The 22,018-nt window shown below is 40.1% G+C and overlaps 1 protein-coding gene and 1 non-coding gene across 15 annotated transcripts in view; both read right to left on the bottom strand.

Moving 5' to 3' along the window:
- Positions 1 to 22,018, bottom strand: part of MARK3 (microtubule affinity regulating kinase 3) — a 121,738-nt gene that overhangs the window by 62,827 nt on the left and 36,893 nt on the right. For 13 of the 14 annotated variants that reach the window (XM_077910713.1, XM_077910717.1, XM_077910709.1 and 10 more), the window contains one exon: positions 14,283 to 14,336. In XM_077910713.1, coding sequence (XP_077766839.1) covers positions 14,283 to 14,336 — 54 coding nt within the window. Of the gene's footprint in view, positions 1 to 2,053; positions 2,121 to 14,282; positions 14,337 to 22,018 lie in introns of those variants that run through there. The other variant, XM_077910723.1, reaches the window with a different exon arrangement.
- On the bottom strand, positions 14,749 to 14,930 carry LOC144321483 (U2 spliceosomal RNA). The gene has a single exon (XR_013387137.1). It is a non-coding gene; the product is annotated as a U2 spliceosomal RNA (small nuclear RNA).

The following is a 22,018-nucleotide window of genomic DNA, read 5'->3' as shown; positions in this document are numbered from 1 at the left end:
TGGGGGCCAAAAGTTCCTGGAATCAGGGTAATATGAGAAGATATGAATTCAGTGTTAAAATAAATTTGGTACTTAATTAAGGATTTTACTGGATATTCGCCATATGCAAGGTGATTTTCAGTATGCTCTTTTGCTATTCTTCCCATATGGAAGGGGCTGGGCCTGATTCCTTCCAAGGGGACACAGTGGAAAAAGACTATTTGAAGTTAGGGCTTTAGGTTCTAACACACTAGTGTAATCACTTCCTCAGTGGATGACTGAACATGGTACAAAATGTAAGAAAACTTCAGTCTGCTCATCTGTAAAATATAGATAAAAAAAAGCTATGTCACAGGGCGATGTGACTAACATGCAATGCATGATGTAGGTGCTATGCACACCCATTAAGAATTTGAGCTCTGGAGCATAATACCTGGGCCTAGCCCGGCTCTAGCACTCAATGACTGAGTCTAGGTGATGTGACCTTTCTAGGACTCTGGTATCAATACAGTTAAAGAAGCCTAGTAAGTGGAAAGCTTGAAATAGTAGCTGGTATACAACAAACACTCCATATAGGGTTGGGATTCTTGTTGCTACTGCTGTTGGTATGATTCTCTCCCAAAGGCCTACCTTGCCTCCAATTTTTGATTTTCTGTAAAAGGGTCCTCTCCTCCATGTCATGTTCTAGGCCTAACCTATTTAAAATATTTGATTCTTTAGGGACTTTTCTAAAACAGCATAATGAATCATGAGTACAATTATTTTTTTTTCATGAGTACAATTATAATTGGTATAGGTACTGCTATAATTTATAAAAATAAATTATATATTCTTAATTCACAATCTATTTTTTTTAAGATTTTATTTATTTATTCATGAGAGATACAGAGAGAGAGAGAGAGAGAGAGACAGAGACAGAGAGAGACAGAGACACAGGCAGAGGGAGAAGCAGGCTCCATGCAGGGAGCCTGACGCAGGACTTGATCCCGGGACCCCAAGACCATGCCTTGGGCCAAAGGCAGACGCTAAACCGCTGAGCCACACAGGTATCCCCCACAATCTACTTTAAATATCAAGCTGCATTATTTCCTGCTGAAGCAAAAATAAGTCTGGCAATAAATTGAAAAGTTCCCCATAAAGCCCTGGCAACACTGAAGCTTTATTTTTTTGCATTTCTACTACAGCTTTGGAAATCTAAAAATAAAGAAATATACATACATTTCTATTCTTAATTTTTGGATATGTATAATCAAGAAAGTTTTATTTATTTTTAAAGATTTTATTTATTTATTCATGAGAGATATATATAGAGAGGCAAGAGACACAGGCAGAGGAAGAAGTAGGCTCCCCATGGGGAAACCAACGTGGAACTTGGTCCCAGGACTCCAGGATCACGACCTGAGCCAAAGGCAGATGCTCAACCACTGAGTCACCCAGGTGTTCCAAGAAGGTTTTTGTTTTTTTTTTTAAGATTTTATTTATTTATTCATGGTAGTCACACAGAGAGAGACAGAGAGGCAGAGACACAGGCAGAGGGAGAAGCAGGCTCCATGCAGGGAGCCCGACATGGGATTCGATCCCGGGTCTCCAGGATCGTGCCCCGGGCCAAAGGCAGGCGGCAAACCGCTGCGCCATCCAGGGATCCCCCAAGAAGGGTTTTAGACTTCATTTGCCATATCCTGTTTGAGTTAACCAGATTCATTACACTGATGCAGATGCAGACGCTGTGTTGTAAATAACAGGACCTTGGTAACTACTGATGTTTAATAGCCTGAACTGCTAGCTTGTTACAAGTCGACCCGAAAAGAAGAGGTGAACAGAGTTGTCCAATGAAGGAGATTCCCAAAATGACTTTCGACTACCTGATGGGAAAAAGGAAGGAAGGAAGTCCAGACATTAGATATGGAGGCACTCCCAGGAAAAGAGATGGGAGAGAAGGAGGAAGAGGCAGTTGACAGCAGTGTCTAAGACTTAGACCATGGCCCGGGGAGGGGTGTGTGTGTGTGTGTGTGTGTGTGTCATTTTTAAAACAGGGGACCTTGTTTGTGGAAGATAAGAGAAATTAAGAACTTACAGGGGTGGGATGCCTGGGTGGCTCAGTGATTGAGCGTCTGCCTTTGGCTCAGGGCGTGATCCCAGGTCCAGGGATCATCGAGTTCCACATCGGGCTCCCTGCAGGGAGCCTGATTCTCCCTCTGCCTAGGTCTCTGCCTCTCTCTGTGTGTCTCCTATGAATAAATAAATAAATATATCTTTAAAAAAAAAAAAAAAAAAAGAACTTACAGGGGAACCAAAGAAAGTCTAGAAGCCATTCTCACTTGGGCTGTGTACTTTAGGACCTTCCTCTTCACCCCAGGCCAATCAAGCCAGAATTGGGGAGGGTGGGTGTGTTCTGAAGGAGGGTGGGTGTGTTCTGAAGGTTCTGAATATGGGCTTTTTTTCTTTTAAACTCCACAGATGATTCCACTGCACAGCAAGGGTTGAAAATGACTGGTTTAAGGAGGCTGAAGCAAAGGTGACCCAAATAACCCAGTGGTGGTGGCAGTAAAAGTAACTACATTCTAGACCACATGAAAGCATGAACTGGTTCTCTCTCTGCCTTCAAATTACACAGTTCACTGATCTGTCCCACAATGAACATTCCCTGGGATGCAAAGGCCACTACTGTTACAGAGCTCTGAACATTAGCAGTGGCTCCAATACAAACACCAGGTTTGGGATCCCTGGGTGGCGCAGCGGTTTGGCGCCTGCCTTTGGCCCAGGGCGCGATCCTGGAGACCCGGGATCGAATCCCACGTCGGGCTCCCGTTGCATGGAGCCTGCTTCTCCCTCTGCCTGTGTCTCTGCGCCTCTCTCTCTCTCTCTCTCTGTGTGACTATCATAAATAAATAAAAAATTAAAAAAAAAAAAAAAACACCAGGTTTAAAAAGAAAACAGGCTGAGTGGGTGTAAGTAGGTTTCCCCATAAACAGCCTTACACAAGGAATCTATACTCAACAATGCTTAATCCTTTGGCAATCTACTGTATATTTTGCATATACTTTAACTTAACATTCATTCTTTGTTTTCTTCATTATTTTTGACTAAATTTTTTAAAATACGGGATTTCCCTCTCTCTTAGTAAAAGTCTAGACTGAAGAACAGTGCTTGAATCTTACTTAAAAGATGTTTTGCTACTAGATCAGCAGGATCAACTGAAGGATGAGGTCTCCACTGAAGGGCCTTGTCAGATATTTTAATTGGATGAATATCCAATTTATAGATATATATCCAGTTTATGCAGCACCAAATTAGAAGTGACAGTTTAATACAAAAGACTTGCTATTCAAAAATACCTCAATAGACTGGAATTGTGGCAGAAAGCCAATTAAATTATCTTTAGCATGAATCAAATTCAGGTAAGGAAAAAAAATCAGTTGCAGTTATCGAATAAACTAGGCTTGTGGGTAGCCCTGGTGGCTTAGTGGTTTAGTGCCTGCCTTCAGCCCAGGGTGTGATCCTGGAGTTCCAGGATCGAGTCCCATGTCGGGCTCCCTGCATGGAGCCTGCTTCTCCCTCTGCCTGTGTCTCTGCTTCTCTTTCTCTGTTTCTAATAAATAAATAAAAGCTTTAAAAATAAATAAATAAATAAATAAATAAATGAATAAATAAATAAACTAGGCTTGTGTCGAGGGCAACTCCTGTGGCTGGCCCAAAAGGCTGAGTATTGACTCTGGAGAAGGGACCAAGAGGACTCAAAAAGGCTGGCTATATTTGAGGTAGTAGATTTAACCTCTACAGCTCCATATGGCAGAATAGAGAACAGTGTTGCAAACATTTCTAGAAGACAGATGCTAAGTGCAAACTAAACGGAAAATATCTATTAACTAGAGTCATCCAACACTACAAGATGATATAAGAAGTGTGCCTCTGTCCCTACACATGTATTTAGAACTCCCTAACTAACCAGCTGTCATAAATACATACTCTAATAATTTCATTACATGCTATAAATTTATTACTTTTAATGAAGTGGCTCCAGTTGAAAAAAAAAAAAAAAACTGTTTAAATTGATCATGGCAGGGGGATCCCTGGGTGGCTCAGCGGTTCAGCACCTGCCTTTGGCCCAGGGCACGATCCTGGAGTCCTGGGATCGAGTCCCACATTGGGCTCCCGGAATGAAGCCTGCTTCACCCTCTGCCTGTGTCTCTGCCACTCTCTCTCTCTCCTATGATAGACATAGGTCTATCATGAACAAATAAATAAATCTTTAAAAAAATAAATAAATTGATCATGGCAGAGTATGGTGATAATTAAGTTTCTGCCACTGAGAAGACTAGACATTTCTTTTTTTGTTTTATAATTTTATTTATTTATTCATGACAGACATAGAGAGGCAGAGACCTAGGCAGAGGAAGAAGCAGGGTCCCTACAGGGAGCCTCATGTAGGACTCGATCCCCGGACCTCAGGATTACTATCTAGTCAAAGGCAGATGCTCAACCACTTAGCCACCCAGGTGCCCAAAGGATGAGTATTTCTAACATAATAAAATCTCAGAACAACCCAGGGGAAGGGCAGGGAATCACTGAAAAGTTTATTGCACACAGATGACTGTTCCTTAAAAGCACTAGGTAGCAAGTTCTCCCACAGGGCCCAATGGAAGCTCTGATGCATCTTCCTGCATGCAGCTCAGGGCTTTGCACGCCCTGTCCTTGCCCAGCTCTCCCCAGCCTGCTGCTGCAGTGTCCCCTGGGCTGTGCGCAGGCCCCCTGCCAACACCATGATAAAACTGCAGAGGTCTTTCAATCTTTTTTAAACTCGGTAAAAAAATGTATAATAATAATTATTATTATAATTACTTATAATCTATTATTATAAGTAGGCTCCACACCCAGTCTGAAGGCCAACGTGGGGCTTGAACTCACAACCCTGAGCTGAGATTGAGAGTCGGACCCTTAACCGACTGAGCTTCCCAGGTGCCCCTGGTAAAAAAATATTTAGATCCTTCAAGCCCTAGGTAAAATTTTGCTGTAAATCACATGGGTTCACTCAGAGTCCACTGTACTTATCTGACTCATCAGAGACTTCAAAGAGCTTGGTTTAGGAGGACACAGATTTTCTTTCTTTTTTTTAAAAGATTTTATTTATTTATTCATGAGAGACACAGAGACATAGGCAGAAGGAGAAGCAGGAGCCCTGCAGGGAGCCTGATGCGGCGCTTGATCCCAGGACCCCAGGATATTAGTAAGAGGCCACCTCTAGTTTTCATTTGAAATCTACATGTTCCTTCAAATATTATCTCTTCAGTTTATGTTTTAAAATGTAAGTCTTACTATTATTTAGGTATGGTGAGCCAAGGCATCAGGACTGGCACTGAAAAGATATCTGTTACTAACAGTTTATAAGAGAAGGTGGTACACAGTGCCATGTAGGGCCACATGGGCAAGCCCCAGGGTCAGTCAGGAGGCAGAAGGAGCAAGGCATGGGAAAGAGTCTCTATCTTGGTTTCCACGGGGAAAGGCAAGGCCAGGCAGGGTAACAGAACCATTTCAGTAGGCTCTGGGGTATAAATACAGTCTCTAGTTGTCTGGCATCTGGCCCTGGGATGATTAGAGCAGAAGAATATTGCCTCCTGGAGTTTAATAGCCAAATAAAGGAGGTGGTTCTGAGTATGAGCTCTGGACTAATTCATCTGCATATTAACAGTACTCACAGGGGAGTAGTCTGCTATTTCTAGGAATTAGCTGCCTTGGGAGGGGCAGTCTCCTAGGTCAGCACAGTTCAAGATGCCAGAACATCAAGAAAATGAAAATAGAGTTAATACATCTTGCTTTATTTAATTCATAGCACTGACATGACATTATATATATATGTTTGCTGCTGCTCTCCTACTGGGATGTCAATTCCATTAAAGCAGAAACTTAACTTGGTTCAATGTTGTCTCCACACTGCTTAGAACAGTGTCTGGCATATAGCAGGTATTAGTAATAAGTGTTTGTTGAATGAATGAGTGAATAAATAAATAAACCTGCATAAAAACATGACTTACATAACATTTAGGAGAGGTGGAGGATAAGGAAGGCCTACTTTTCTTAAGTACTTTAAACTACCAACTTTTTTTTAAAAGATTTTATTTATATGAGAGAGAGAGAGAGAGAGCACAAGCAGGGGGAGCTGCAGGCAGAGGGAGAGGGAGAAGCAGGCTCCCCAATGAGCAGGCAGCAATGTGGGGCTCAATCCCAGGACCCCAGGATCACAACCTGAGCCAAAGGCAGATACTTAACCAAGTCAGCCACTCAGGCACCCTAAAACTGCTAACTTCTTTATAGCAAGTACAAAGGAAAATCTCAGGTTAGTTCCAGTCCAAGTTTTCATAAATCCTGATTTGGTGAAATTTAATTCATTACAGTAGGTGAAACAGTGAAGTGAAAAGAGCTATATTCTGGAGTCAGAGCAGGATTTACAAGTTTTACTCCCCCACCCCCTAACTAGCTAGAGAAGTGAACTATATCTACTTCTCAGAGTCAGTTCCTCACTGGAAAATTAACAGAACATAAGATGAAAACATACCTATTAGACTAGCTAATGTGAAAAAGCCCAACACTTCTATATATAAGAACATGGGAGGCATAGGCTCTAGTATCTAATAATAATGAATCCCAATGTAAGGAACATTCAGTGGTGATCCTTACTGTAGTGCTCCATTATGTGAACTGGAGCTTACTGTAGTGCTCCATTATGTGAACTGTAGCAAACACATTCTCATTTAGAGTTCAAAGGCGTGACTTAAAGCGGACTACACCTGCCATGGAAGGACTGCCCAAATACTCATTATTTGTAAATTAAGGGATCTGGGGCAGGTTTGTTGGTGTGTGTGTTTTATTTAAATAGATTTTATTTATTTATGTGAGAGTGAGAGAGAGAGAGGGAGCGAGCATGTGCAGGGAGAGAGGCAGAGGAGGAAACAAACTCCACGCTGAGTGGGGAGCCCGACGTATGACTCCTTCCAGAACCCCAAGGATCATGACTTGAGCTGAAGGCAGGTGCTCAACTGACTCAACCACCCAGACATGGGCAGGTTTTATTTTTTTATTTATTTATTTTTTTTATAAATTTTTATTTATTTATGATAGTCACACACAGATAGAGAGGCAGAGACACAGGCAGAGGGAGAAGCAGGCTCCATGCACCGGGAGCCCGACGTGGGACTCGATCCCGGGTCTCCAGGATCGCGCCCCGGGCCAAAGGCAGGCGCCAAACCGCTGCGCCACCCAGGGATCCCATGGGCAGGTTTTTTTAATTCAACTTGGCCTTTCATTCTTGAATAATAGAAATTACCTCACAAAGTTAAGAGTGAATGAATGCTATGGACTGATCTGTCTCCCCCAAGATGTTGAAACCCTAATCTACCATGTGATAGGATCTGGAGATTTAGCATTTAGGAGTTAACTACGTTTAGATGAGGTTGTAGGGTAGGTACTCACAATGGGATTAGTGCCCTTCCAAGTGGAGACATCAGAGAAGGTGCTTTCTCTTTCTCTTTGCCCTGTGAAAACACAGCAAGATAGCAGCCTCCTACAAGCCAGAGGAAGCACTCTTACCAGGACCCGACCAGGAAAGCACCCTGATTTTTGAGTTTCCCAGCATCTAGAACTGTGTGAAATAAAGTTCTGTTGTTGGGCAGCCCTGGTGGCTCAGCAGTTTAGCACTGGCTTCAGCCCAGGGCATGATCCTGGAGACCTGGGATCAAGTCCCACGTCGGGCTCCCTGCATGGAGACTGCTTTGCCCTCTGCCTGTGTCTCTGCCTCTCTCTCTTTCTGTGTCTCTCATGAATAAATAAATCAAATCTTTAAAAGAAAAAGAAAAAAGGACTGTTGTTTATGCCACACAACCTATGACATTTTGTTGTAGCAGCTTGAGCAAACTAATACAATGAGTTCATACAAGTCAAACAGAAAAATGCTCAGCATATACTAAATGCTCAAATATTTGCCACTACCATAAATAGTCCATTGCAATTAAGTTCTACAAAAGAAACTGAGCCAGACCTATCACTCAATTCTTAAGCTTCACTTATTTTCTGTAAGGGGAATTTTTTCTTTAATTTAGGCAGAGGGAGAAGCAGGCTCCATGCAGGGAGCCTGATATGGGACTGGATCCTGGGACTCCAGGATCATGCCCTGAGCTGGAAGGCAGACGCTTAACTGCTGAGCCACCAGGTGTCCCTCTGTAAGGGGAAAATTTTAAGCAAAAACACCCATCACCCTTCAAAACCAAGCAAACAAAAGCCTAATATTTAGTAGGACACACGATAACAGTAAGCATTCATTCAATCCTTATCCTGTGTCAGACACTATGCTCTGAGGACTTTATTTATTTTTAAAGATTTTGTTTATTTATTTATGAGAGACACACAGAGAGAGAGAGGCAGAAAGAAGGAGAAGCGGGGCTCCCTGCAGAGTCCAATGCAGGGACCCGGTCCCTGGGACCACACCACACCCTGAGCCGAAGGCAGATGCTCAATCACCAAGCCACCCAGGCATCCCTACATAGTAATTTCTTTAAAGATATGTCTCCTGCGGCAAGGGAAACAAAATAAAAAACTATTTGGACTACATCAAAATAAAAAGCTTCTGTATAGCAACGGAAATGATCAACAGAACTAGAAGACAACTTACAAAATGGGAGAAGATACTTGTAAATGATGTATTTACAGGGTTAGTATCCAAAATATATAAAGAACTGATACAACTCAACACCCGAAAGATGAATACTTTAAAAATGAGCAAAAGACATGAATAGACACTTTTACAAAGAAGACATACAGATGGCCCCCAGACACATGAAAAGAAGTTCATCGTGACTTATCATCAGGGAAATACAAATCAAAACTACAATGTGATATCAACTCACACCTGTCAGAAGGCTAAAATCAACAAAAGAAACAAGTGTTGGCAAGGATGTGGAGAAAGGGAAATCCTCTTGCACTGCTGGTGGGAATGCAAACTGGTCTGCACCACTGTGGAAAAGAGTATGGAGGTCTGTCAAAAAGTTAAAAATAGAACTACTCTATGATCCAGCAATTGCACCACTGGGTATTTATGCTCAAAATATAAAAATACTAATTCAAAGGGATACATGCACTTCTATGTTTCTATCAGCAGTATCTACAATAGACAAATTATGAAATGAGCCCAAGTGCCCATCAACTGACAAATGGATAAAGATGTGGTGTTGTGTGTGTGTGCATGCACACGCTCACACACACACAAACACACACACTGGAATATTATTCAGTCACAAAAAAAGAATGAAATCCTGCAATCTGCAACAACGTTGATGGACCTAGAGAATAAAATGCTAAGCCAAATAAATCAGTTAGATAAAGACAAATACCATCTGATTTCACTCATGCGTGGAATTTAAGAAACAAACAAGAAAAGCGGGGGGGGGGGGGGGTGGAGGGACAGAGAGAGGAAAGCAAACCAAGAAAAAGACTCTTAACTATAGAGAACAAAGTGATGGTTACTAGAAGGGAGGTAGGTGGGGGGATGGATGGGTTGGGTAGGTTTTGGGGATGAAGGAGTGCACTTATTATGATGAACACTAGGTGTTGTATGGAAGTTCCATGTATGTTGTATGGAATTGAATCACTATACTATACACCTAAAACTAGTATTACTCTATGTTAAAACTAACCGGAACTTAAATAAAAACTTTAAAATTACAATAAAAAATGTTAACTCATTTAATTCTTACCACATCCCTATGACCTATTTTCCCATTTTATTCCCATTTTATAAGTGGGGAAACTAAAACCCAGGGGAGGTTAAATGACTTGTCACACAGCTAGACTAGATAAAGCTTGGATTTGAATCCATGCACCCCAGCTTCACAGTGTTCCTAATCATCACTCTATACTCTCTATGTGAACAGTCTACTCCAAGACTAAAAAGAACAGTAATAACTTTATTTTTTTTTATAAAAATTTTTATTTATTTATGATAGTCACGCACACAGAGAGAGAGAGAGAGAGAGGCAGAGACATAGGCAGAGGGAGAAGCAGGCTCCATGCACCAGGAGCCCAACGTGGGATTCGATCCCAGGTCTCCAGGATCGCGCCCTGGGCCAAAGGCAGGCGCTAAACCACTGCGCCACCCAGGGATCCCCAGTAATAACTTTAGATGGGTTACACTGAGTATACTGGAATGTTTTAATAGAGACTAGCATTTTTGAATAGGTAAACATATTTTTTTAAATGAGCCATAACTGGGATGCCTGGTGGCTCGGCGGTTGTATATCTGCCTTCAGCTCAGGGCGTAATCCCGCAGTTCCAGGATCCAGTGCCACCTCGCGCTCCCTGCAGGGAGCCTGCTCCTCCTCTGCCTATGTCTCTGCCTCTCTCTGTCTCTCATGAGTGAATAGATAAAATCTTTAAAAAAAAAAAATTTTTTTAAATGAGTCACAACTTGCTTCGTAATAACAGACTAAAACAAGACCCAGCAAAACTACTTGCATATAACCAAACCAAAGTTAAAAATGGCTTTGTAAAACCAAGAAGACTCCCATATTTCTTATACCTTGCTTCTTTCAAAACCATCATAGATACACAACATTAAAAAGCCTGACCTTTAAAAAAAATAAGCTGATCTAAAACAAAACATCTTAGGAATGAATAGCAGGTTCAAAGTGAAGTACAAAAACAATGCAGAAAAGTATCTCTTACTAGAATCTAACATTTATTAATGCAATGACTGGAAAAATAAAAAGGAAAACTGAAGAAACTTGTCTGGGATAATAACATCAGTTTGCAAATGTGCAAGCCTGAATGATGTGTACCATATAATGATTCCACAATTCTATATATTACTTGGTGTTTAATAGGATAAGCACTGAGAAATGTGTAAAGCTTCAAGGCTTACAATCACAATATAAAGAGAGCTGTTTCTGAAATGCCTGGGTGGCTCAGTGGTTTAGCACCATCTTCAGCCCAGGGCATGATCCTGGAGACCCAGGATCGAGTCCCACGTCAGGCTCTCTGCCTGGAGCCTGCTTCTCCCTCTGCCTGTGTCTCTGCCCCCTCCTCTCTATCTCAATGTCTCTCATAAATAAATAAATAAATAAATAAATAAATAAATAAATAAATAAATAAATAAGAACAAAAGGAAAAGCTGTCATGTAGACTCCTCCTTGCATGGAGCCTGCTTCTCTCTCTGCCTATGTACCTGCCTCTCTCTCTCTCACGAATAAATAAACTTTTAAAATAAATAAGTATCCAAAATAAAGAATTTAATAAGCCCATTGCCAAAAAATAAAAATAATCCAATTAAAAATGGGCAGAGAGAATAGACATTTTCTCTAGGAAGACATACAGCTGGCCAACAGACACTTGAAAAAGATGCTCAACAACTCATCATCAGGAAAATGGAAGTCAAAACCACAATATGATATCACTTCACACCTGTCAGAATGGCTGGAATCAAAAGGACAATAACAAATGCCGGTGAGGATGTGGAGAAAAAGGAACTCTACTGCAGTGCTGATAGAAATGAAAGCTGGTGCAGCCAACCATGGAAAATTGCATGTTCTTCAAAAAATTAAAAATAGAATTATCCTAAGATCCAGTAATTCCACCACTGGATATTTACCCAAGGAAACTGAAAACACGAATTTGAAGAGATATATGCACCCCTATGTTTCTTGGAATATTATTTGCAATAGTTAAGATGTGGAAGTAACCCAAGCGTCCATTTGCAGATGAATGAATAAAGAGGATGTATACACACACATACACAGGAATATTATTCAGCTATAAAAAATAACAAGATTGCCATTTGCAACAATATGGATGGATCTAGAAAGTATAATACCAAGTGAAGACAAAGACAAATACCACACGATTTCATTCATATGCAGAATTTAAGAACCAAATGAAAAACAAAAAAAAAAGAGATTAAGAAAAGATTTGATTTATTCATTTTTTTAAAAGATTTTATTTATTTATTCATGAAAGACAGAAAGAGAGAGGCAGAGACACAGGCAGAGGGAGAAGCAGGCTTCCTGCGGGGAGCTCAATGAGGGACTCAATCCTAGGACCCCAGGATCACAATCTGAGCCAAAGGCAGATGATCAACCACTGAGGCACCCAGGTGCCCTATTTATTCACTTTCAGAGACGGGGTAGGGGTGGGGGAAAGGCAGAGGGGAAGGGAGAGGGACAGAGCCTGCACTGCGCATGGAGCCTGCCACAGGGCTTGATCCCATGACCTGAGATCATGACCTAAGCCAATACCAAGAGTTGAACTCTTAACAACCGACTGAGCCACCCAGGCATCCCAAAATAAGAGACTCAAATACAGAGAACAAACTGGTGGTTGTCAGAGAGGAGGTGAGTGGGAGATGGAAGAAACAGACAAAGGGGATTAAGAGTACACTTATCATAATGAGCACTGAATAATGTATACAACTGTTGAATCGTTATATTGTACATCTGAAACTAATATAACACTGTTTCTAAATTATGCTTTAATAGAAAAATATTAAAATTAAATAATGCCCTATAAACTTAAAACACTACACTTACCAAGTTATTTAACTTGGACAAATTTGGCTTCTTAAAGTCTTATCTATTAGATTATGTCCCCAAATTAATGCTGATGAAAATATGATCACATTATTAGGCTAATCAGACAACCTACCATGTACTAAACTGATAATTCTGTGACAAAGAGTAATTTGTAATAATAATAATAATAAAAAGAAAAAAAATAATAAAAAGAGTAGCAGCAATAAAACACTCTTATCCAAAATAATGAAAAAAGCAAGAAAGGAGGGGAAAATTATGACCAACTAAAGCCAATACTATAACAAAATTCTTCCTAGAAAACTGCTAGAATTCCAGTTACCTGCAAGGATGCTCGAATAGTGGAAGATTTGTAACATCATTAGGATATTGAACTAGAATCCTCAGTAAGCTTCTTTATATGCTAATTTTAGTTCTGAATACCAAATTTTAGTAACCCCAACTTAATAATACCAAGTCCTTAGATATATGAAGAAATAAGTTTAATGGATACAATTTTATCTTCAGAAGAAAGGACTGGAATTTCTAGATCCATTCTCAGAGCTACCTTGAGTACCATTATGACTCACTCTGGTCCACGAAACCACTTAAGTACCAGTTTTAATGCAAGATAAAGCCCTTCCCTCCCGACCGTGAACTTGTGTGCGCACGCTCGCTCGCTCTCTCTCTCTCTCACACACACATACACACACGCACACAGGACTTCAAAATTAGGATGATGTAAATGGAAAATAACCATTAGGAAAACATTAAGAATTTATATAAGGCAATACACTTACAATATCTCACATGTGAAATGCTTTGAAGTTTACAAAGCTCTTTTTAAAGTGCATTATTTTATTAATGCATTCATCCTGAAAAGATGAAACTATCTCTATTTTAAAGACCAGAAACTCGAGGTCAAGAAAGTTAAGTAACTGCCTCAAGGTCAAGTCAGACATTTGATTAAGTGGCAGAACCAGGACTTTAATTCAGACCTCCTGCTCCTAGTTTAAGGTCTCTAAAACCCCTACTACTATAGGCCAAATCTATAAATCAAATAAAGTATGTAAAAGGATTTTTGCAAGACAAAAAAGAACTAGAAGGATTTTATTATAAAGATCATTAATCATTTGCAAATGCACTAGTGAAATACCTATGCCAAGGTGCTAACCTGAGCAATTAAATCTCTCTGGGCCAGTCATTAAGACATTGCAAAGAGGTCCAAGTGATTCTAACATGAAACAGGATTGAGGACTTCTGATCTCTATTAGATGATATAACAGTGCATGACAAACATGTTTTCAACTATCATTTGTATTTTTATATTTTCCTTTCATATGAATTAATCATCAGCCCTTAATTAAACATACTGACAGTTTAATAAAGCTAAAGTGCTGACTTTAAAGACCTCAGTATTAGCTATGAGAAAGGTGTATAACTCTGCTTAAGAGTAATTACACAAAACTATGTTCGGTCTTTAAAAAACTCTGTTCTAGTCAATAGAATATTCAACTAAAATGTACACCTTCAATTTGTGCTATTAAGAACATTTAAAATTCATTATTTTCATTTGAAGGAAAAAAAATCCAGTAACTTTTCATACAATATATACCTAAGTTGCATTCATTGAGGAATAGGAAGCTTATTATACTAAACATAATAAATACAAATAGCAGTTGAGGTACTGGAGGGACCGATTAAATGGCAATTCACACTGAGAATCATTTTTAAAAATACCGGATACTGAGCCAATCTTACCTTTTGTAGACTTGTTGGATTCAACTGAGTTTTGTCAATTATTTTTATTGCAACCTAGAAAAAAAAAATATTTATAGATTTTAAGAATTTGGTAAATATAGACTAATCGGTCGGTAATGGTTCCATAAATGCCCAGACACACGGGCATTTCCAAAAAAAATGAAAACTAAACTAGTTAACAATAATATTTTATATATTATAAATATTTTTATATTGAAACAGGGGCTTCATGCAAATGTGGGTATTGTTATAGTACTTTAGATTTATGTTACTTATAGACATGGGGCGAAAAATCTCCCACAAGGCAGATAGATACAGAATGAGAGACAGAGAGAAACTGATTATATAATGAAAACACTTCTAAAAATGTAGGACAATGAAGCAAATTTCCTACTCCCTATTTAGAAATACTTAAAAACATTTTTTTTTTAATTTTTAAAAAATTTAATCTGAGAACAGGGGTGGTGGTGGTTGCACCATTTCTAGAAGTACTGCAATACCAGGTCCAATTCATGGAGTGGACAGCTCCTATTCCAATTTCTAGCTCCCAAAATCCTTTTACTATATTGTCCTCAGAGGATGTATCAGATATTAACCTGGTAAGAACAGATCCTACACTTGATCTTAGCCAAAAGGCTGAGAAACAATCCAATGATTTTTAAAATTTATTTATTCATGAGAGACACAGAGTGAGAGACAGAGATACAGGCAGAGGGAGAAGCAGGATCCCTGCGGGAAGCCCGATGTGGGACTTGATCTCGGGACTCCAGAATCACGCCCTGGGCTGAAGGCAGGTGCTAAACCACTGAGCCACCCAGGGATCCCCCAAAGGACAATTTTAACAGAGTAAAAAGGCAACCCAGAGAATGAGAGAAAATACTGGCAAATCATAGATGAGAAGGGATTAATTAATATCCAGAATACAGAGAACTCATACAACCAAACAACAAAAACCCAATTCAAAAATGGGCAAAGCCCTTGAAGAGACATTTCCTCAAAGACGACATTTAGTGGACCCCTGAACAATGTGGGGTTAAGGGCGATGCCCTCCCTCCCCAGTCAAAAATTCATGAATAACTTTTGACTCCCCCAAAACTTTAATAGCCTGTTGACATGAAGCCTTACCGATAATATATACAGTTTATTAACACATATTTTGTATATTTTGTATGTTCTTACAATAAAGTAAGCTAGATAAAAGAAAATATTGTTACAAAAATGATAAGAGAAAATACATTAGAGTACTGGATGGCATTTATCGAAAAAAATCTACATCTAAGTGAACTTGCCCCGTTCAAACCATGTTGTTCAAGGGTCAACTGTACAACTGGCCATAAGAACATAAAAATGATGCTCAAAAAAAATAAAAAATAAAAAATAAATGATGCTCAACATCACTGATCATTAGGGAAATGAAAATTAAAACTCCAAGATACCACTTTATATCCATGCTATTAAAACACACACACACACACACACACACACACACACACCTCCCAGAAAACAAGCAGTAAGGATGTAGGGAAATTGGAACCCTTGTGTACGTTGATAGGAATGTAAAATGGTACAGCTGCTGTGGAAAACAGTATAGAGTTCCTCAAAAAAATTAAAAATAGTATTACCATATGATCAAGCAATTCCATTTCTGGATATGTACCCTGAAGAACTAAAAACAGGGACTTAAATAGGTATTTGTACACCCACGTTCATAGCAACGTTATTCACAATAGCTAAGATGTGGAAGTAACCCCAGTGTCCACTGAGCAATGAATGGATAAGGCTAATGTGGCATTTCCATACAGTAGAATATTTTTCAGTTATAAAAAGGGAGGAAATTCTGACACATGCTACCGCATGGATGAACCTTGAGGGCACTATACTAAATGAATAAGCCAGACACAGAAGGTCAAATATTGTATGATTCCATGTGATGAGATTCCTAGAGAGTTCACATTCATAGAGTCAGAAAGTAGAATGGAGGAAGGAAAGAATGGGGAGTTAGTGTTTATGGGTACAGAGTTTCAGTTTTACAAGATGAAAAGAAGTCTGGAGATGCAAGATGGTGCTGGTTGTACATTACTATAAGTGTATTCAATACTACTGAAACATGCATCTAAAAATAGTTAAGATGGTGAATTTTAGGTTACTTATTTTTTAAAGATATTATTTATTTAGGGCAGCCCCGGTGGCTCAGCAGTTTAGCGCCGCCTTCAGCCCAGGGCCTGATCCTGGAGACCCGGGATCGAGTCCCACGTCGGGCTCCCTGTGTGGAGCCTGCTTCTCCCTCTGCCTGTGTCTGTATCTCTGCCTCTCTCTCTCTCTCATGAATAAATAAATTTTAAAAATCTAAAAAAATTTTTTTAAAAAGATTTTATGTATTTATTCCTGAGAGACAGAGAGAGGCAGAGACACAGGCAGAGGGAGAAGCAGGTACCAAGCAGGGAGCCCGACGTGGGATTCGATCCCGGGACTCCAGGATCACGCCCTGAGCCCAAGGCAGACGCCCAACCGCTGAGCCACCCAGGTGGCCCTATGTTATGTATATTTTATCACAATAAAGAAACGGGGGGGGGGGGGAACCCCATTACATGTTAATATAAATAACATTTTAATGAAATTCTCACATATCCTATATTCAACCTGTTGTGATATCACACGTCATATAACCTCTGGAAAACTTTACATTTATGAGAGAGAATGGAAAAAGTAGTGTCTTAATAGTATTACAAAAATAGTTTTGACTTTGTAAACCCCCTAAAAGGTTCTCAGAGACCTCGAGGGGTCCCCATACCTACTTCAAGAACTGTTGCACTTATTCATATTAACACTTAAAAAAACAAAACTACTACTCCTGCTTCACTTGGTCTAAAGCCTCCATCTGCTTAAGTTATTTGATTACTTCCTATGAATCCACTGACCTCCAAAGGAGCTAGAGAGCCTGACACTCAGTGAAACTGACCTGGAGTGCAAGGACCCACCACTCCAGCCCACCTCAAATGGGAGAGAAGAAATCAGGAGTCTCAATGGAAACTACAGTAAATAAAGCAAAAGTAAATGTCTGTGGCTGCAACATACAAACAATGACCTTGTTCAAATCTCAGCTGGGGACTGCTGTCTTATTATAGCCCGACATACTACCAGGTATGTAAGAAGTATTCAATGCTTCCTGAGTTGATGTAAGGAACACCCATACGCAGTATGGTGTATGGTTCAGTAACCACGCACATGTTTGAGATAGAGACAGAGGAGTGAAGAAATAGGGTTTCTGGTGATTTAACAAACATCAATGTGATTTAAAAATTACACTTCTTGGGATCCCTGGGTGGCGCAGCGGTTTAGCGCCTGCCTTTGGCCCAGGGCGCGATCCTGGAGACCCGGGATCGAATCCCATCGGGCTCCTGGTGCATGGAGCCTGCTTCTCCCTCTGCCTATGTCTCCGCCTCTCTCTCTCTCTCTCTCAATGTGTGACTATCATAAATAAATAAATAATTAAAAAATAAAAATAAAATAAAAGATAACCCCCCCAAATAATATATATATATATATATATATATATATATATATATATATTACACTTCTTGGGCAGCCCGGGTGGCTCAGAGGTTTAGCACCACCTTCAGCCCAGGGCCTGATCCTGGAGACCCGGAATCGAGTCCCACGTTGGGCTCCCTGCATGGAGCCTGCTTCTCCCTCTGCCTGTGTCTCTGCCCCTCTCTCTCCCTCTTTATCTTTATGTCTCACATGAATAAATAAATAAAATCTTAAAAAATAAAAAAATATAAAGTAAATAAAAATTACACTTCTAAGTTTAATGAATTAATTTGCTTCAAACTTTAATAAATAATTTTATGGGTCTCCCAATCTCCAAAGAAACCCCTTAAATACACGATTCCTTTCTGGACATTATTCTGTTTTCTTCTTTCTTCTGAGGGCCAGATCCAGCAAATATGCTGCCTTTCTGGTTCTTCTTCCCTCCGATCCTGAGACCTAGTTTCTATTCTCATGACCAGACTTTGGATCACTAGCTTCTTCTGGCTCTGCTCAGTATCTGCCTTCTACTGTAAAGATTCTATTCTTAAGCACTTTCTTTTTTAAATACTGCTATTCAAATAGTATTTAAAGAAGAAAAAAAGGAGTTCAAAATATGTTTCATTCAGCTAAATCAAACTGTAGGAGCGTCATTTTATTAAAAGTAAATGTCCTAAAAAAAAAAAAAAAAAAAAAGTAAATGTCCTCTGAGTAAAACACTATCTGTCATTTACAATGATGCATGTCTGTGTGGCCATGAAGCCTGAGGCGGAAGCTAATCCCTCTTCCTCTAGCTCCCTGATGTGGTGACTCAACTACCAAAATAACCTTGTCCCAGAGCTGGCGCCAGGGGGAGAGCTCAGACCTCAGGTCAATAAAAGAGGAAGCAACTGTGGAGGCATCACCAGGTGTCTGAAAAAGATGGGGGCTGGAGAGAAGAGCACACATGTGTTCCCAAGGTTGTGGAGGTTTATTTCCGGGGGTTGGGAGTGGGGGTGGGAGCATGCACAGCAAAAGCCAAGGGAGTTCACCAGCAAGGAAAGAGGAGTGTCCCTGCCACTTGTTGTGTCAAGTTCTGGGAAATTCCATTTATTCACCCTGATGCCAGAAACAAAGTGGAAAATTACAAAATAGGGATAAAGAGAGCTCATACATGAGAAGGGCTTCCCCTAACATACGTCACCCTAGGGCCCAACAAACCTGTGCAAACACCCACCAGAGAAATAAATATCCTCATCTTCCACTTCCTGTCAATTTTCTACTGGTCAAAAGGTCCCAATATCCTGCTCCCAACATGCGTTAAGCATCCACAAACACAAAAAAAGAGAAGTCAAAAAGGTCCCAAGTTCTTTAAGACGATGCAGTAGCCCGGAAGGATGGATTATTAGTCAGCTCAGGCTGCCATAACAAAAATATCACAGACTAAGTGGCTTAAACAACAGAAATTTATTTTCTCACAGACTGGAAGGCTGGAAGTCCAAGATCAGGGTCTGACTAGCACGGTCAGTTCCTGGTGAGGCTTTTCCTCTTGGCTTGCGGATGGCCCCCTTCTCATAGTATCCTTACGTGGTGGAAAGAGAGCAGCTCTCTGGTATCTCTTCTTTTAAGGACACTGATCCTACTGGATCCTACCTTTATGACCTAATTTAACTTAACTACTTCCACAAAAGCCCTATTTCCAAATACATTGATGGTTAGTGATTTAATATATGATTTTGAGAGACACAATTCAGTCCACAGCAGTAAAGACCAAGCCGGACAACTACAATATGTAGCTACAAAATAAAACTTCAAATGAAAATATAATGCCCAACACATGGAAGACGTACAACATGGAAGAATGTCACAAGCATCAAGTCCAGTAAAAGAAGCAGACACAGGGATGGCTCAGCGGTTAAGCATCTGCCTTCGGCCCAGGGCATGATCCTGGAGTCCTGGGATCGAGTCCCACGTCAGGCTCCCTGCATGGACCCTGTCTCTCTCTCTCTGTGTCTCTCATGAATGAATAAATAAAATCTTAAAAAAAAAAAAAGCAGACACAAAATATATACTATATGATTCCATTAGCATAATGTTAAGGAAAACAAAAAACGATCTACCGTGTTAGAAGTCAAGATAGTGGTTACCTTGAGGAAGAAGGGCAGGGTGGTGATTAGGAGAAAAGAAGCTTCTAGAGTTCAAGTCTTACTACAGTTTTGCCCTGAGTTGTGGTAATGCAAATATGTTTACTTTTGTGCTAATTCATCAAGGTGTGCACTTATGATTTGGGCACTTTTTCTGGATGTGTGTTATATTTCAACAGAGAGTTTTTTTTTAAGTCAATAATGACTCTAAATAACCATCATAAAAAGATGGTAGGTAATGCCTAAAACTAAAAAACTAAGAATATGAGCGTGCTGTGTATCAACTATACTTCAACAAAAAAAATGTTTTTAAAGATTAAAAGCATGTTACAGATAAAGGTAAAACCTAAAGAATCAGTTTATATAGTACACCTGAATCTAATATAACACTGTATGCTAACTAATCGATTTTATTTTTTTTATTTTTTTTTAATTTTTATTTATTTATGATAGTCACAGAGAGAGAGAGAGAGAGAGAGAGAGAGAGAGAGGGGCAGAGACACAGGCAGAGGGAGAAGCAGGCTCCATGCACCAGGAGCCCGATGTGGGATTCGATCCCAGGTCTCCAGGATCGCACCCTGGGCCAAAGGCAGGCGCCAAACCACTGCGCCACCCAGGGATCCCTAACTAATTGATTTTAAAATAAAAACTCAGGAATCCCTGGGTGGCTCAGTGGTTTAGTGCCTGCCTTCAGCCCAGGGCGTGATCTTGGAATCCCACGATCGAGTCCCACGTCAGGCTTCTGCTTCTCCCTCTGCCTGTGTTTCTAGACCTCTGTCTCTCTGTGTGTCTCTTATGAATAAATAAATAAAATCTTAAAAAAATAAAAAATCAAAATTAAATAAAAACTTTAAAAAATTAGTTTAAAACATTGAAAGTGGCCATCTTGGAAGATTAGGAAATAGGGATTGGGAACAAAGGACAAGGTTTTTCAACAAGCCTTGACACTTTAAACTGCATAACAGAACTTGAATACAAATAACTAAATGAAAGGTTTCTCATAACCACAATGAGGACATTTAGTTAAAGGTAGCATACTGATCCCATACATTTTCTTCTTCTCCCACTTGCTGGTCCAATTAAAGAATAAAAACAGAAGGGCAAAGAGAATGGGAGAGGTACCACCAGGAGACAAGTGACTTACTTACTTATTTACTTTATTTATTTATTTTTAAGATTTTATTTATTCATGAGACACAGAGAGAGGCAGAGACACAGGCAGAGGGAGAAGCAGGCTCCACGAAGGGAGCCTGATGTGGGATTCAATCCTGGGTCTCCAGGACACACCCTGGCTGAGCCACTGGGGCTGCCCAACAGACAAGTGATTTTAAACAATTTCAGGAAGATAAAAATCTGAAGCCCATGTTGCGGGGCACATGCAAAATTAATGTGCCCAAACAGTGCAATCCAGGGAAACCTCCTTGAGAAAATCACTGTGCTGTGTATGTGGCACTTTCCTTCTAGCCACCAAGAAGCTATAAGCCAGGCGCCTGACAGCAGTCTCCACACACCCCATCCTGCATAGAGAGCTCTCAATTTGCTTCTTGGGACTCTCCTCTTGAAAACATTAACAGTGAATCAAAAATCATTGATCTATGAGGAAAGCCTATGATTACTTGATACCTTTCGCCACATAGCTGCTAGGGGAAAACACGAGATAACTTAGACTTCTCTTTTCAAACACGGAGATAGTTGTTTGTTGTTGGATATGGTGCTTAGGTTCTACAAAGCCACTGTGAATACTGCTCCTAGAGGAAATACACAGTTAGGTTCCTGTGGGACCCTGCTCATAAAAATTTTCATCAACTGATCAATATATAACCTTGTTTTATTTATGGGTGTTTCTTTTTAAGGACACCTTATTTACTACATATCATTGATTATCATTGACCTGTCAGCCAGCTGCAGAACCTAACTCATATCTGAATGAACCTTATGTAACAAATGTGTTTTCTCTATCAGGCACATCATAGCTTTGCACTTAGAAACACTGGCAAGGGCAGCCCCGGGGGCACAGCGGGTTAGCACCGCCTGCAGCCCGAAGTGTAGTCCTGGAGACCCGGGATTGAGTCCCGCGTCAGGCTC

The sequence above is a fragment of the Canis aureus genome, chromosome 9 (genome assembly GCF_053574225.1).
Source record: "Canis aureus isolate CA01 chromosome 9, VMU_Caureus_v.1.0, whole genome shotgun sequence".
NCBI lineage: Eukaryota > Metazoa > Chordata > Mammalia > Carnivora > Canidae > Canis > Canis aureus.
The sequence above is the reverse complement of the archived record's forward strand: the minus strand, read 5'-3'. Positions and strand labels throughout refer to the sequence as shown.